This window comes from Etheostoma spectabile, chromosome 9 (assembly GCF_008692095.1).
Source record: "Etheostoma spectabile isolate EspeVRDwgs_2016 chromosome 9, UIUC_Espe_1.0, whole genome shotgun sequence".
NCBI classification, from domain to species: domain Eukaryota; kingdom Metazoa; phylum Chordata; class Actinopteri; order Perciformes; family Percidae; genus Etheostoma; species Etheostoma spectabile.
This window is the reverse complement of record NC_045741.1, coordinates 30,170,460-30,181,732: the sequence shown is the minus strand read 5'-3', so window position 1 is coordinate 30,181,732 and position 11,273 is coordinate 30,170,460. Positions and strand designations below refer to the sequence as shown.

The following is an 11,273-nucleotide window of genomic DNA, read 5'->3' as shown; positions in this document are numbered from 1 at the left end:
ACACACACACACACACACACCGTTATCCTTGACTTCCTCTGTGTCTCTGCAGGAGTTCATCGCAGTGAGCCAGCTGCGCGGCTCCACCCAGGGGAAGATCCTGTGTTTCTATGGCCCTCCGGGTGTAGGGAAGACCTCCATCGCCCGCTCCATCGCCCGGGCCCTCAACAGAGAGTACTTCAGGTTTAGCGTGGGAGGCATGACCGACGTGGCGGAGATTAAAGGACACAGGTGGGGAAGTGTATACTGCCATTCTCCAAGAGGGACCTCATGATAGGTCCCAGCGTCAGTAGCACATCCAGGGCGGTTTCCAGGCCGTGGCAGGAATCTGGATAGCCCGGTGTCCTGGGTTACAGCTGCATATGCCCTCGTATGGCATATCAGGACTGATAACCGATCCATTATAACCAATGTGAAGAGAATAATCTATCATAGTCTGTGTGTGTCTCTTTCTCCAGGAGAACGTATGTTGGAGCGATGCCAGGGAAGATTATCCAGTGCCTGAAGAAAACCAAGACGGAGAACCCTCTGGTGCTGATAGATGAGGTCGGTACGGCGCAGGTCTCATATTGCCAAATCTTCCTCCACAGCGCTGCAGAGGAAGGTCTGACTAGTCCACACAGCAGAACTGGATGGGAGAAAAACGGTCTTTGGTTTATTGGCATTACTTTAAACCAATCACAATCGTTTTGGGCAGCGCTAAGTGTCGGACTGAGCCACGGTGTCTCTGCTAAATAGCCTCGGGAAGGAACTTGTTTTGGTTGACGTTGATGTGTACGTTCAAAAGTTGTTCTAGTCGTGCAACAGAAAACTCCCATTGGACAGATAGTCTAGCTAGCTGTCTGGATTTAACCTGCAGAGATCTGAGGAGCATTAACCACAGTCCTCAGAAATCCACCAGAAAGAAAGAGGAAGGTGATGGAAATCCGGCCGAAAAGAAGGACATCCTGTGGAATGGTGGCACCCAAACTATCCCGGATGTGGAACGTTGATATAGACTAGTACGGTGCTAACATGCTCACATTAGCATGTTAACAAGCTAGCATGTTAATGTTTAAGAGGTACAATGTTTACCGCATTAGTTTAGCCTGTTAGCATGCTAACATTTGCTAAGCAGTTAGGGCTGGGCAAAATATCAATATTATATTGATATTGTGATATGGGACTAGATATCGTATTATATTTTGGATATTGTATTATCATAATATGATACAAGCTGCAGTAGAGTAAAATTATGTCATTTTGTGGACTTACCAGAGTGTTCTAGCTGTTCCTTTACCCACAAGGTCATTGGCCCAATCCCAATGTCCGGACTCACAGACTTCGGTGCGCGTCCTCGCAAAATCTGTAAAGGCTTAGGGTTGTCCCACTGTTAAATTTCAATGGGCGTGAGGGTTTGAGTACACACTTATCAAGCCGTTTCCGTGAGACTGCATCGATGCAGACTTCACCAATCCAAATATAAAAATATTTGGTGAAAGCACCAAATGTCAACCCTACAATATCGCTGCAATATCCATATCGAGGTATTGGGTCAACAACATTGTGATATTTGATATTCTCCATCTCGCCCAGTTCTAAAAGCAATAACCAGAAAGTACAGCTGAGGAAATCTTTTCGGAATGAAATGATTTCAAACTTTCATTCATTGGATGTCCCCACAATGTTGCATGCTGGGAGAATCCTGTTTAAACTGGTTGGATATTAAATTAGCTTTCCTGAGCCTGGATCATTAAGTAGCGTTAGGGTTAGTTAGGTTGTTACCCGGTGCATTCTCCTCAGTGGTTAGACGAAGAGGTTTCCACAGTATGTTCAGCAGATATTCCCTAGACTAACCTTCTGTTTTCATTGTGACGTTTGAAGAAGAGAAATGTCAATTCCAGCTTGTTGGATGCTGACCTTATACTGAAACACTTCCAGTTTCTTAACCAACGACTGCAGATTTCTTCTCCGACTGTTGCTCAAAGGGAGTCAAGCTCTGTGGCATTAGATTGCAAACTTTTCAACACGAGTTTATGCAAAAGTGTATATATAAATATGATTCTAATGTGTCTTTCTGTAACCTGCCATTACCAGGTAGATAAGATGGGGCGCGGTTACCAGGGCGATCCATCGTCTGCTCTGCTGGAGCTTCTGGACCCTGAACAGAACGCCAACTTCCTGGACCACTACCTGGACGTTCCGGTGGATTTGTCAAAGGTGTGTTTAAAGGGCGCTCCGATTGATCAGTCACTGATCATGATTGAAGGCTTTAAAAAGTTTGATTGGTGGTCTCCATAAAGGCCGATCAGATGACGCACTACTCATGAGAAAAAAAGGAGAAAAAACTACTGAAAAAATGTCTGCAGTGATTGAAAGGACATTTTAAAGAAAGCTAAACAATGACTGATATATTCTCTACACATGTGCGACGGTTATGTCATGGCTTCTATTTGCAATTCATTACAGCAGGAGGTCAAGCCGAAAATACTTTACACCTTGAAATCCTAACATATGTGAACTTTTTTATTGCTCCGCACTTTAAGTTTGTGTAAATTAACAATGACAGTTTTTTTGTAATTCATTTCAAAATAAGGCTTATTTGTTAAGCTCTAAGCTCTTTAAGGTGTGTTTCTAACAGAGAGAGTAGAATGTTTCCTGTCAATAAAAGTAAACAGTTGTTATCTTCTGTTAATTTTAATAAGACTATTCAAATGAATATATGTTAAATATATGACATGATAAATAGAAGACTTCAAAAAGACCTGGTGATCGATATTAACCAATACTGCTTCCAGCTGTCAGTGATTGGCCCCAAAAATCCTGATCGGAGCACCTTCAGTGTGTTATTATGGATCCCACATAACTTCTAGGCAAGTCCCGCCCTATGAAGGGTTCCTGGTCACTCCCTATCTCACTCCCTATTAAGCCCCATTGTACCAACCCGGAAGTTTCCAGAGTGTGGAAGTTCTCCCCTTATTAGACATTGTCTGACGTTACCCAGCGTAAGCATGGACGCCTGGCCAGTAGTAATGAATGACTGCTATTGAAGGGCGGGTCTTGCCTAGAAGTTGCGTGGATTCCATAATACTGCGTCAAAGGTAGCAGAGTGGGTGTGCTTTTAATGAACTCTTGTAAACAAAGTGAACATTGACATGTAATCTGCAGTGTATCTCCCATCTTGTCTGCTCCATTTCAGGTTTTGTTTATCTGCACGGCCAACGTGATAGACACGATCCCAGAGCCCCTCCGGGACAGGATGGAGATGATCAATGTGTCTGGATACGTGGCCCAAGAGAAACTGGCTATAGCTCAGGTAACACCACGTCTACCCCTGCACTTCTTAGATCACATCCTGAAATACCTTACAATGTGTTGTTTATTTTGCATAGTTTTTGAAATTGTTGTTTTTATGAATAGTGTTGCATATTTGGAATGCAAGTTTTTTTTTCCCCCCAAACTGAATGTGCCTTGCTCTCCATGGTCTGTGTGTCAGAATTACCTGGTCCCTCAGCTGCGCACCCGCTGTGGTCTGACGGAGGAGAAGGCCTCCATCTCCTCTGAAGCCCTCAGTCTGCTCATCAGGCAGTACTGCAGGGAGTCTGGAGTCAGGAACCTGCAGAAACAAGTGGAGAAGGTGAAATACTACAGACACACACACCCACACACACGCTGAGGTGAACTAGCATCTCTCGGGCTGTTTGTTAGTCAGCCGTTCCTGGCCCAGACTGAAATGTTTTCAGTATTTGAGCACAGCTCCTTTTAAAGTCACTTTATTTATTTGAAAACCAATAACTCTGATGAAAACAACGCTACTTCTAATTTGGATTGCACGCGGCAGCAGAAAGCCGCTCATTCTGCACAGTTTGGTTTTGTGTGTAATCCCTTTTTCCATATGTTGACAGGTTTTCCGTAAGGTGGCGTTCTGCATAGTCAGCGGTGAACAAACCGCAGTGACCGTTACGCCCGACAACCTGCAGCTCTACGTGGGCAAACCTATTTTCACTGTGGATCGAATGTATGATGTCACCCCTCCAGGAGTGGTTATGGGGCTGGCATGGACTTCTATGGGTAAGGCACGCACACACACACAGAAACTAGTATGGATAAAAGATGCAACATGCTGAAGACCTGTCTGCATTGTGTCCTCTGTGCAGGAGGGTCCACGCTGTTTATCGAGACTTCACTACGGCGTCCTACTGGAGGAGCAGAGACTAAAGGAGAGGGCTCACTGGAGGTGACAGGTTAGTCTGATATCAGATAGAGAACACAGAGGGTGGTGAAGGTGTTGGTGCTCCTACATATTTATCATACTATTTAAGCAAATGCACATGTTTGTACTCCCAACTTGTATATATTCAAATATTTGTTCTTGTATTTTGTCCTATTATTATTTCATGTATATTATATGTATGTATGTATATTGTAGTAGTAGTATTTTATTTATATTCTGTGCTGTGACTGATTTTGCTGCTGTAACACTATAATTTCCCATTTTATTCGATCAATATCTATCTCTCTATCTCTCTATCTCCTCTGTAGGTCAGCTTGGCGATGTGATGAAGGAAAGTGCGAAGATCGCTTCCACCTTTGCCAGAGCCTTCCTGATGACCCAGGAACCAGATAATCACCTACTAGTCAACTCCCACCTGCACCTGCATGTCCCTGAGGTAACCATGGTGATACGGTGCTGTATGTTAATGACATACTAATAACCCCTGCGTCATCATTTTTTTTTTTTCCAAAACGGAAGAGCTCAGAGCCTCTCTGCGTAGATCTAAAAAATGTCCCGCTTGCTTGTCGTCTATAACGTCTCGTTGTTTCTAGGGGGCGACTCCCAAAGACGGACCAAGCGCTGGCTGCACCATCGTCACAGCACTGTTGTCCCTGGCAACCAACCGACCGGTGCGGCAGAATGTAGCCATGACTGGAGAAGTGTCACTGACGGGCAAAATACTGCCAGTAGGGGGAATCAAAGAGAAAACCATTGCTGTAAGTACAAGACACACGCACACACACACACGTACTGTACGTCAGGGAGGATGTAGAGCGAGTGTAGAGGGTGATGAAGGACCTGGAGGAGGAGGATTTAGTAATTCTATTGATGTGGCTTTGGAAATTTAAGTCTAGTCTAGAACTATACCTAGATTCCTGACATGGCTTAAAGTGTTAATGGCCCCTTGAGCAGTTGGGGATTTAGTGCCTTGCTTAAGGGCGCTAGAGGAGACCTTGCACCTCTCCAACTGCCAGGCCACACTCCGTACTTTGGTCCATTGGGGGACTTGAACCGCTGACCCTCCGGTTCCCGAGCCAAGTCCCCACAGACTGGGAAAGGTCTCTGATGCTTGGCAGCTCTGAAATTGCACGCAGGCCTATCCCTAAATCAGAAAAGCTACAGGTAAAGAACCTGGGTGGCATTGGAGCTGACAACACTTTCAAATGTGCCATCTCTTAATAAAGCAAAAAAAGTTGAAGTTTGTCTTTAGAGGAAAGGCCATGGAGTAGAAGTGTGTATGCTCAACCGTTTTCATTTTAGGTTGCCTGTTAAGGGTAACCTAATTTCACGTGTGTTTTAGGCTACATCCCCTAGCTGCTTGTACCCAGAACACACTGTAAAAAAATCTCACTATCAGCTAGCTGCCTGTCCCCTGAACACACTGTAAAAAAAAAAAAACATCTCCTCACTATCTGCTAGCTGCCTGTCCCCTGAACACACTGTAAAAAAAACAAACATCTCCTCACCATCTGCTAGCTGCCTGTTCCCTGAAAAAAACTGACTAACTAACTGAGCCCACCTGCACCACGAAGCATAAACAGTGTTCCAGTGGTCCAGCCAGTAACCGACAAGAAGTATTTGCGGGTGGGGGGGTTAGTGCGCTGAAGCACAGAAAAATGGAGGCGCCAAGGTCCTGTGACCTCAGGTATGAATAGTTGTAAAATACCAGTCTAATTAATGGATTTCCTTGTGTCCACTAGGCCCGCCGTGCTGGTGTGACGTGCATCATTCTGCCCAATGAGAACAGGAAAGACTTCTCTGACCTGCCCGACTACATCACCGAGGGCCTGGAGGTCCACTTCGTGGATCATTACAGACAAATGTACCCCATCGTCTTCCCACAGGACCAGTCTTAACACGCATTAACTACAGAGCTAAAACCACAGCAAGGTGGACCAGGACTTGTTTTTAAACTACATCAAAACCTGTTTAGTTACCACATACTGTAGTAACACGCACTTTGGACCCCAAGGTCCGGCTGTTGAGATCGGCGTTACATTATCTGTTCCAAAAACCAGCAGGAACAGCTGGACATAGAATGCTGTTTCAGCCGCTGTAGGAGGACCGACGTGTGACTGAATTCAACCGGAACCACCCAGCCAACTGTGCCAAGGATGTCCTACGTAATGAAGTCAGGTGATGATGAACACTGGCCGCTCGCCACAGGATATGATGTCATGGACGAGCAGAGGTAGAGGTGGCAGCTCTCTTTATAAACGGCTGTGGACGGACTCTTTCACAGATTTCTTATATCATTATATATTGTTGGTGATGATTGATGATAATGTCGATTAAAAAATTAAAGTTGTAAACAACACTCTGCCGGCCGCCGCTACCTTTACTAATCAAGGGTTTCCCCGTGAACCTGGGGAGGGGAGGGGGGGGCCTGTTTTGAAATTGGACTGCAGTAACTATTAGATTTATTTATTTGATCAGGACATTAATCAACATTCCTGTAAAGGCGCCAGTGTTAGCCAGTCGGCTAATTTTCAACTTCACACAGAAAGGCCCGGAACGACGTGGATTCAAACCCAGAAAATGGAATGTAAATGCTAGCTGTCGGTATTATAAATTGCATCTTAACAAAGTTATATAATACCTAAAGGTAACTAAACCTAAATAGATGAAAAGGTCAGTAGGCTATATCCAGTGCTCAAAAACACACTGTGTGAAATATGAAGTTATTAATTTCAAAATACACAACTACTTAAACAGTGCCTTGTTATTATTAGTATATGTGTTTTAATGTCTCACAGAAAATGAATGTACGCACGCTGTGTACAGGATTACGGGCAGCGCTACTGCGCACCTTAATATTCTGAATATGACGATGCATCTCTTTCAGTTATGCTATCGCAAGGAACTGTGAGACAGCATTACCCCCGTTCCCCTTGTAAAAATAATACACTAAAGATAATAACTATAAGCATTAAAGCACCTTTCCATATTGCTTATCACTTAGACAGTTAGAAGGGCTCTGCATACATACTGTATATGGATATACTGTATGATGTTTCACAGTAGCAGTCAAAAGCTTGAAAACACCTTCTGATTCAGTGTTTTTTTTTTATTATTAATTTCCACATTGTGGATTAACACTTAATACATTAAACAATGGAATTCCAGCGGTGTTCATAAATTTATAAGCCCATGCTGAAGTTGGTAGGAATAAAAAAGGAGCAAGATTCCAGATCGGCCCATCTGAGTGGGCCAAATTCTCTGGACGGGCAAAGCAGAGAAAGGAGAGGTTACCTTTCCCCTCATGACATCATAAGGGGGAGATTCCAGATGGGTCCATTTGAGCTTTCATTTTCTCAAAGGCAGAGCAGGATACCCAGGGCTCGGTTTACACCTATCCTTGCCACTGGGAGACTAGGCAGGCTGGGGGGACTAATATTAATGTTAAAAAACATCATATTGCGAAATTTTCACGCCATGGGACCTTTAAGTTAAGTAGATGTTTATAATGAAACTTAGGAAAAAAAGTTCTGTGAACATTTATTAGGGGGATGTAGTTAAATCCAAAAGGTGTGGTTTTGCATTAGAGTTTGTATCGACAACTTTGACATAGCTGGATTTGAATTTCAAAAAGTTCAAATTTGAAAACAGAGTGTCCTCACCTGATTGGTCCAAATCTATCGCAACATACAAAACAAGCACTTTGTGTACTTTGTAGTAAACACTGTACTTTGAATGACATGTGATGGGACAGAGTTTAACCTTTCTTTAGATAAAAAGTGTTTTTCCCCCATTTGTCCTGTTGCAGTCGCATTAAATGCAATTCATTGAATATTTGATAGATGGCGCTAAAGGCAAGATGAGAATGCTGCTCAGCGTTTTCTTTCAGTTTCTTCTCTGTCTGCTTTCCTATCACAGAGCCACAACGTGGGACAGGAGCATCTGCAGCTTGTTAAACTGGGGGACTCTCATACAGCAGTGGAAAGTAACTAAGTAGGCTACATTTCCTTAAATACTATACTTAAGTTTTAAGATAAATTTAAGTGTTTTTATGCTACTTTCTACGTTCAACCCTAACCCTACAAGGGCACTCCTAGAGCACTGACCTCCACTAATGCATGCCGTATCTCATCATGTTATTGCAGTGTGAATTTTCCTTGTCAGGAAGTCCTTTTTTCCCACCCGGCATGAATTCTGGTCTGGCTCCGCCCTCCTACCTACTTCCGTTCAATTTTAATTTTCCTCCACTACTACGTCTGGGTTTCGCGGTATATTCTTGGGTTTTCTCCGGCCAAATCTTTACCGGTCCAATCAGCGTACGGAGGGGGCGGCTGAGAACGATGACGTTGAGGTCGTGTGCTAGCTGTCATGGCGACGGAGAAAGATGCGAGCGAGGAGTTGGCTAAGGTGAACGCTAGTTATGCTAAGCTGACGTCACAACCAAATGTTAGTGATTGGCTATGGCAGATCCAATAGTTTTAAAGGTCCCATGGCATGAAAATTTCACATTAATATGAGTTCCCCAGCCTGCCTATGGTCCCCCAGTGGCTAGAAATGGTGATAGGTGTCCTGCCCTGTCTTTGAGAAAATGAAAGCTCTATGGGCCGATCTGGAATCTTGCCCCTTGTGAGGTCATAAGGAGCAAGGTTACCTCCCTTTTCTCTGCTTTGCCCGCCCAGAGAATTTGGCCCACCCATGAGAGACCTCAGAGATCTCATCTCATCGTCAAAAAAGTCCAGTATATTTTTGCAATTAACACCATGGTTCTATTTATTTCCATGAGATATAGTTAATAGTCCAGACAAATTACTGCTTGTGTGTGTGTGTGTGTGTGTGTGTGTGTGTGTGTGTGTGTGTGTGTGTAAAACTGGACAGCATGTGCTTCCGGGTTGCACCCAAGGAACCAAAGATTTGGTTCCTATTTATACTAGGGACACTAATTGGCTCATACAACTATTTTCAATCACAGTTAGATCCGTTTTTTTTCTAATTTACTATCAGAGAAATCTGTGTTTCTGTTTTTTCTCTGAGCGCTTCTCGCTGGTGTCAAGTGGGCTGAGCTTTATTGGAAAAAAGGTTATGTCACGTACTTCTTGAGTCAGAATGGGATGACAGTTGGTGGGTTTCTTAGGCGCTGTCTGTTAAATCTGAGAAGCGACACAGTCCTGATGATTGCAAGAACCGTCTTTTTTAATGTTAAACTTTTCATAAATAATATGATTTTACTGTGATATCTCGGCGCCATGTAGCAGTGCTTTGGCTGTGCTTCCACCAAATATAGTCCCAAATCAATCTCTGCCTAGGACATTGTCTTGTCCCACCGATCTACAGCTAGGGGAGACCGTGATAAGCCCTCAACAAACGGTGGCGTATTCCTTTAAGATAGACTGAAAACCAAGACAAAAAATACCCTTAAAATGCTTATCTTTCAAAAAAAAAAAGAGCATTTCTAACATGATTCATGGGAAAAATGGTTTTCTGTGAGCCAGCTATTATTTTTATGCTAACGTTGCATGACTGTGGTGAGCAAACTTTTAAATTTCAAGTTCAGATGCTTTACATGATACATTTGCAAGATAGTAAACAGGAAAAAGAACAGAAGACATGTCACATGATACATTAACCATTTTGATTTATAAAATGTAGCTTCTTCTCATTTGCTTATTGGCTGTTGGAAGAAGTATTACATTAGAAAGTAGTAATACACATTGTAAAAACTACTGTTACAAGACTTGTGCATTCAAAATCGTACTTAAGTATGAGTACAAAAACATCAGAATCAAAATATACTTAGAGTACTCAAAGTAAAGGTTATGCAGAATGGCCTATTTCAGAATCATATATATTATATTACTGATGCATTAATGTGTTGATCCGTGTAATTATTTAATATACTGCTCTGCAGCATATTTATTAGTTCGGTGGTTCCCAAACTTTTTCACATCAAGGACACCTAAATCCCCCCCCCCCTCCCTTTTTTTTGGGCCTTTGGGTGTTTGTTTTTTTTACAAAAAATGGATGAACACATGACCAAAATAGTCATACATTCTGTCATTGTATTACTTATGGAAAATAAATGATTCCCCTTTTTGCCGGGGACCCCTGGGAGTCCCCCTATCCCCTTTTGGGAACCCCTGTATTTATTAATTTTATGATTTTGTTGTAATAATCTAAATCTGCAAAGCAACTAGAGCTTAACCCTTGTGTTGTCTTCCCGTCAACCATGAAAAAAAGAAGGTTTTGGTCACTTTTTTTCAACATTATCATCAGTTTTTCCAAGATTTTTGTCACTTTTTCAGTGTTGTGGGTGCTTTTTTTTTATGTTTTTGCCAAAGTCTTTTGATATTTTTATTGTTGACATTTTCAGCCCTTATTGCGAAGGCCCATGTTTTGTGCCAACAAAAAAAAAAATTACTATAAACGGGTCAAATTTGACCCAAGGACAACATAAGTAAAGAAGTAAAGAGTACACTATTTGACTCTGAGATGTACTGTAGTGGAGTAGGATTATAAAGTAATAGCATAAAATAGAAATACAAGTACCTACAATTTAAAAAGTACAGTACTTGAGTAAAGGTACTTAGTGTGAGTAAGTACTGACTGGAGGTCCACAGAAACAAGAAACATGAATGAATAAGCAATATCCCTCATGAATCAACTACCAACATGCTGATCGAAACCAGTACACAAAAAGTCAAGTTCTGCTTCTGCTGATCAGTAACCACTGAGATTCTGAGTCATTTGGGGTTTTAGCCCAAAATGTCAGAAACATAGAACGTTTGTTCACTTTAAAGAGGATTGTTTGGCTCTTATTTTGAGGCACACCAGCTCTGGAGACAGTAATTAACACAGGTTTAAAGTTAGTCACATGGTTAAAAGGAAGCAAAAAAAAAAAACTCAGAAACGTCGATCTGTGTAGAAGCGAGACCCTCGTGATATTCACACAGGAAGGAAACGCGCGTCAAAACTGCCACTGTTCGGTCCCCTCGTCTGTGCCCAGCCTGCGCTGACATGAATGTTTGTGGTGTACTGAAGAACCGAGCAATGAGGGTGTTAAACT

The 11,273-nt window shown here is 42.6% G+C and overlaps 1 protein-coding gene across 1 annotated transcript in view; it reads left to right on the top strand.

Moving 5' to 3' along the window:
• lonp1 (lon peptidase 1, mitochondrial) overlaps positions 1-6,570 on the top strand; it is a 13,938-nt gene extending 7,368 nt beyond the window's left edge. Inside the window, exons 12-21 of the mRNA XM_032525310.1 lie at positions 53-231; positions 459-546; positions 2,077-2,199; positions 3,179-3,295; positions 3,476-3,616; positions 3,885-4,050; positions 4,137-4,223; positions 4,522-4,649; positions 4,807-4,971; positions 5,956-6,570. Of these exons, the coding sequence (XP_032381201.1) occupies positions 53-231; positions 459-546; positions 2,077-2,199; positions 3,179-3,295; positions 3,476-3,616; positions 3,885-4,050; positions 4,137-4,223; positions 4,522-4,649; positions 4,807-4,971; positions 5,956-6,111 (1,350 nt within the window). The 3' untranslated portion in view covers positions 6,112-6,570. The remainder of the gene's footprint in view (positions 1-52; positions 232-458; positions 547-2,076; positions 2,200-3,178; positions 3,296-3,475; positions 3,617-3,884; positions 4,051-4,136; positions 4,224-4,521; positions 4,650-4,806; positions 4,972-5,955) is intronic.
• The last annotated feature ends 4,703 nt before the right edge of the window (positions 6,571-11,273 follow it).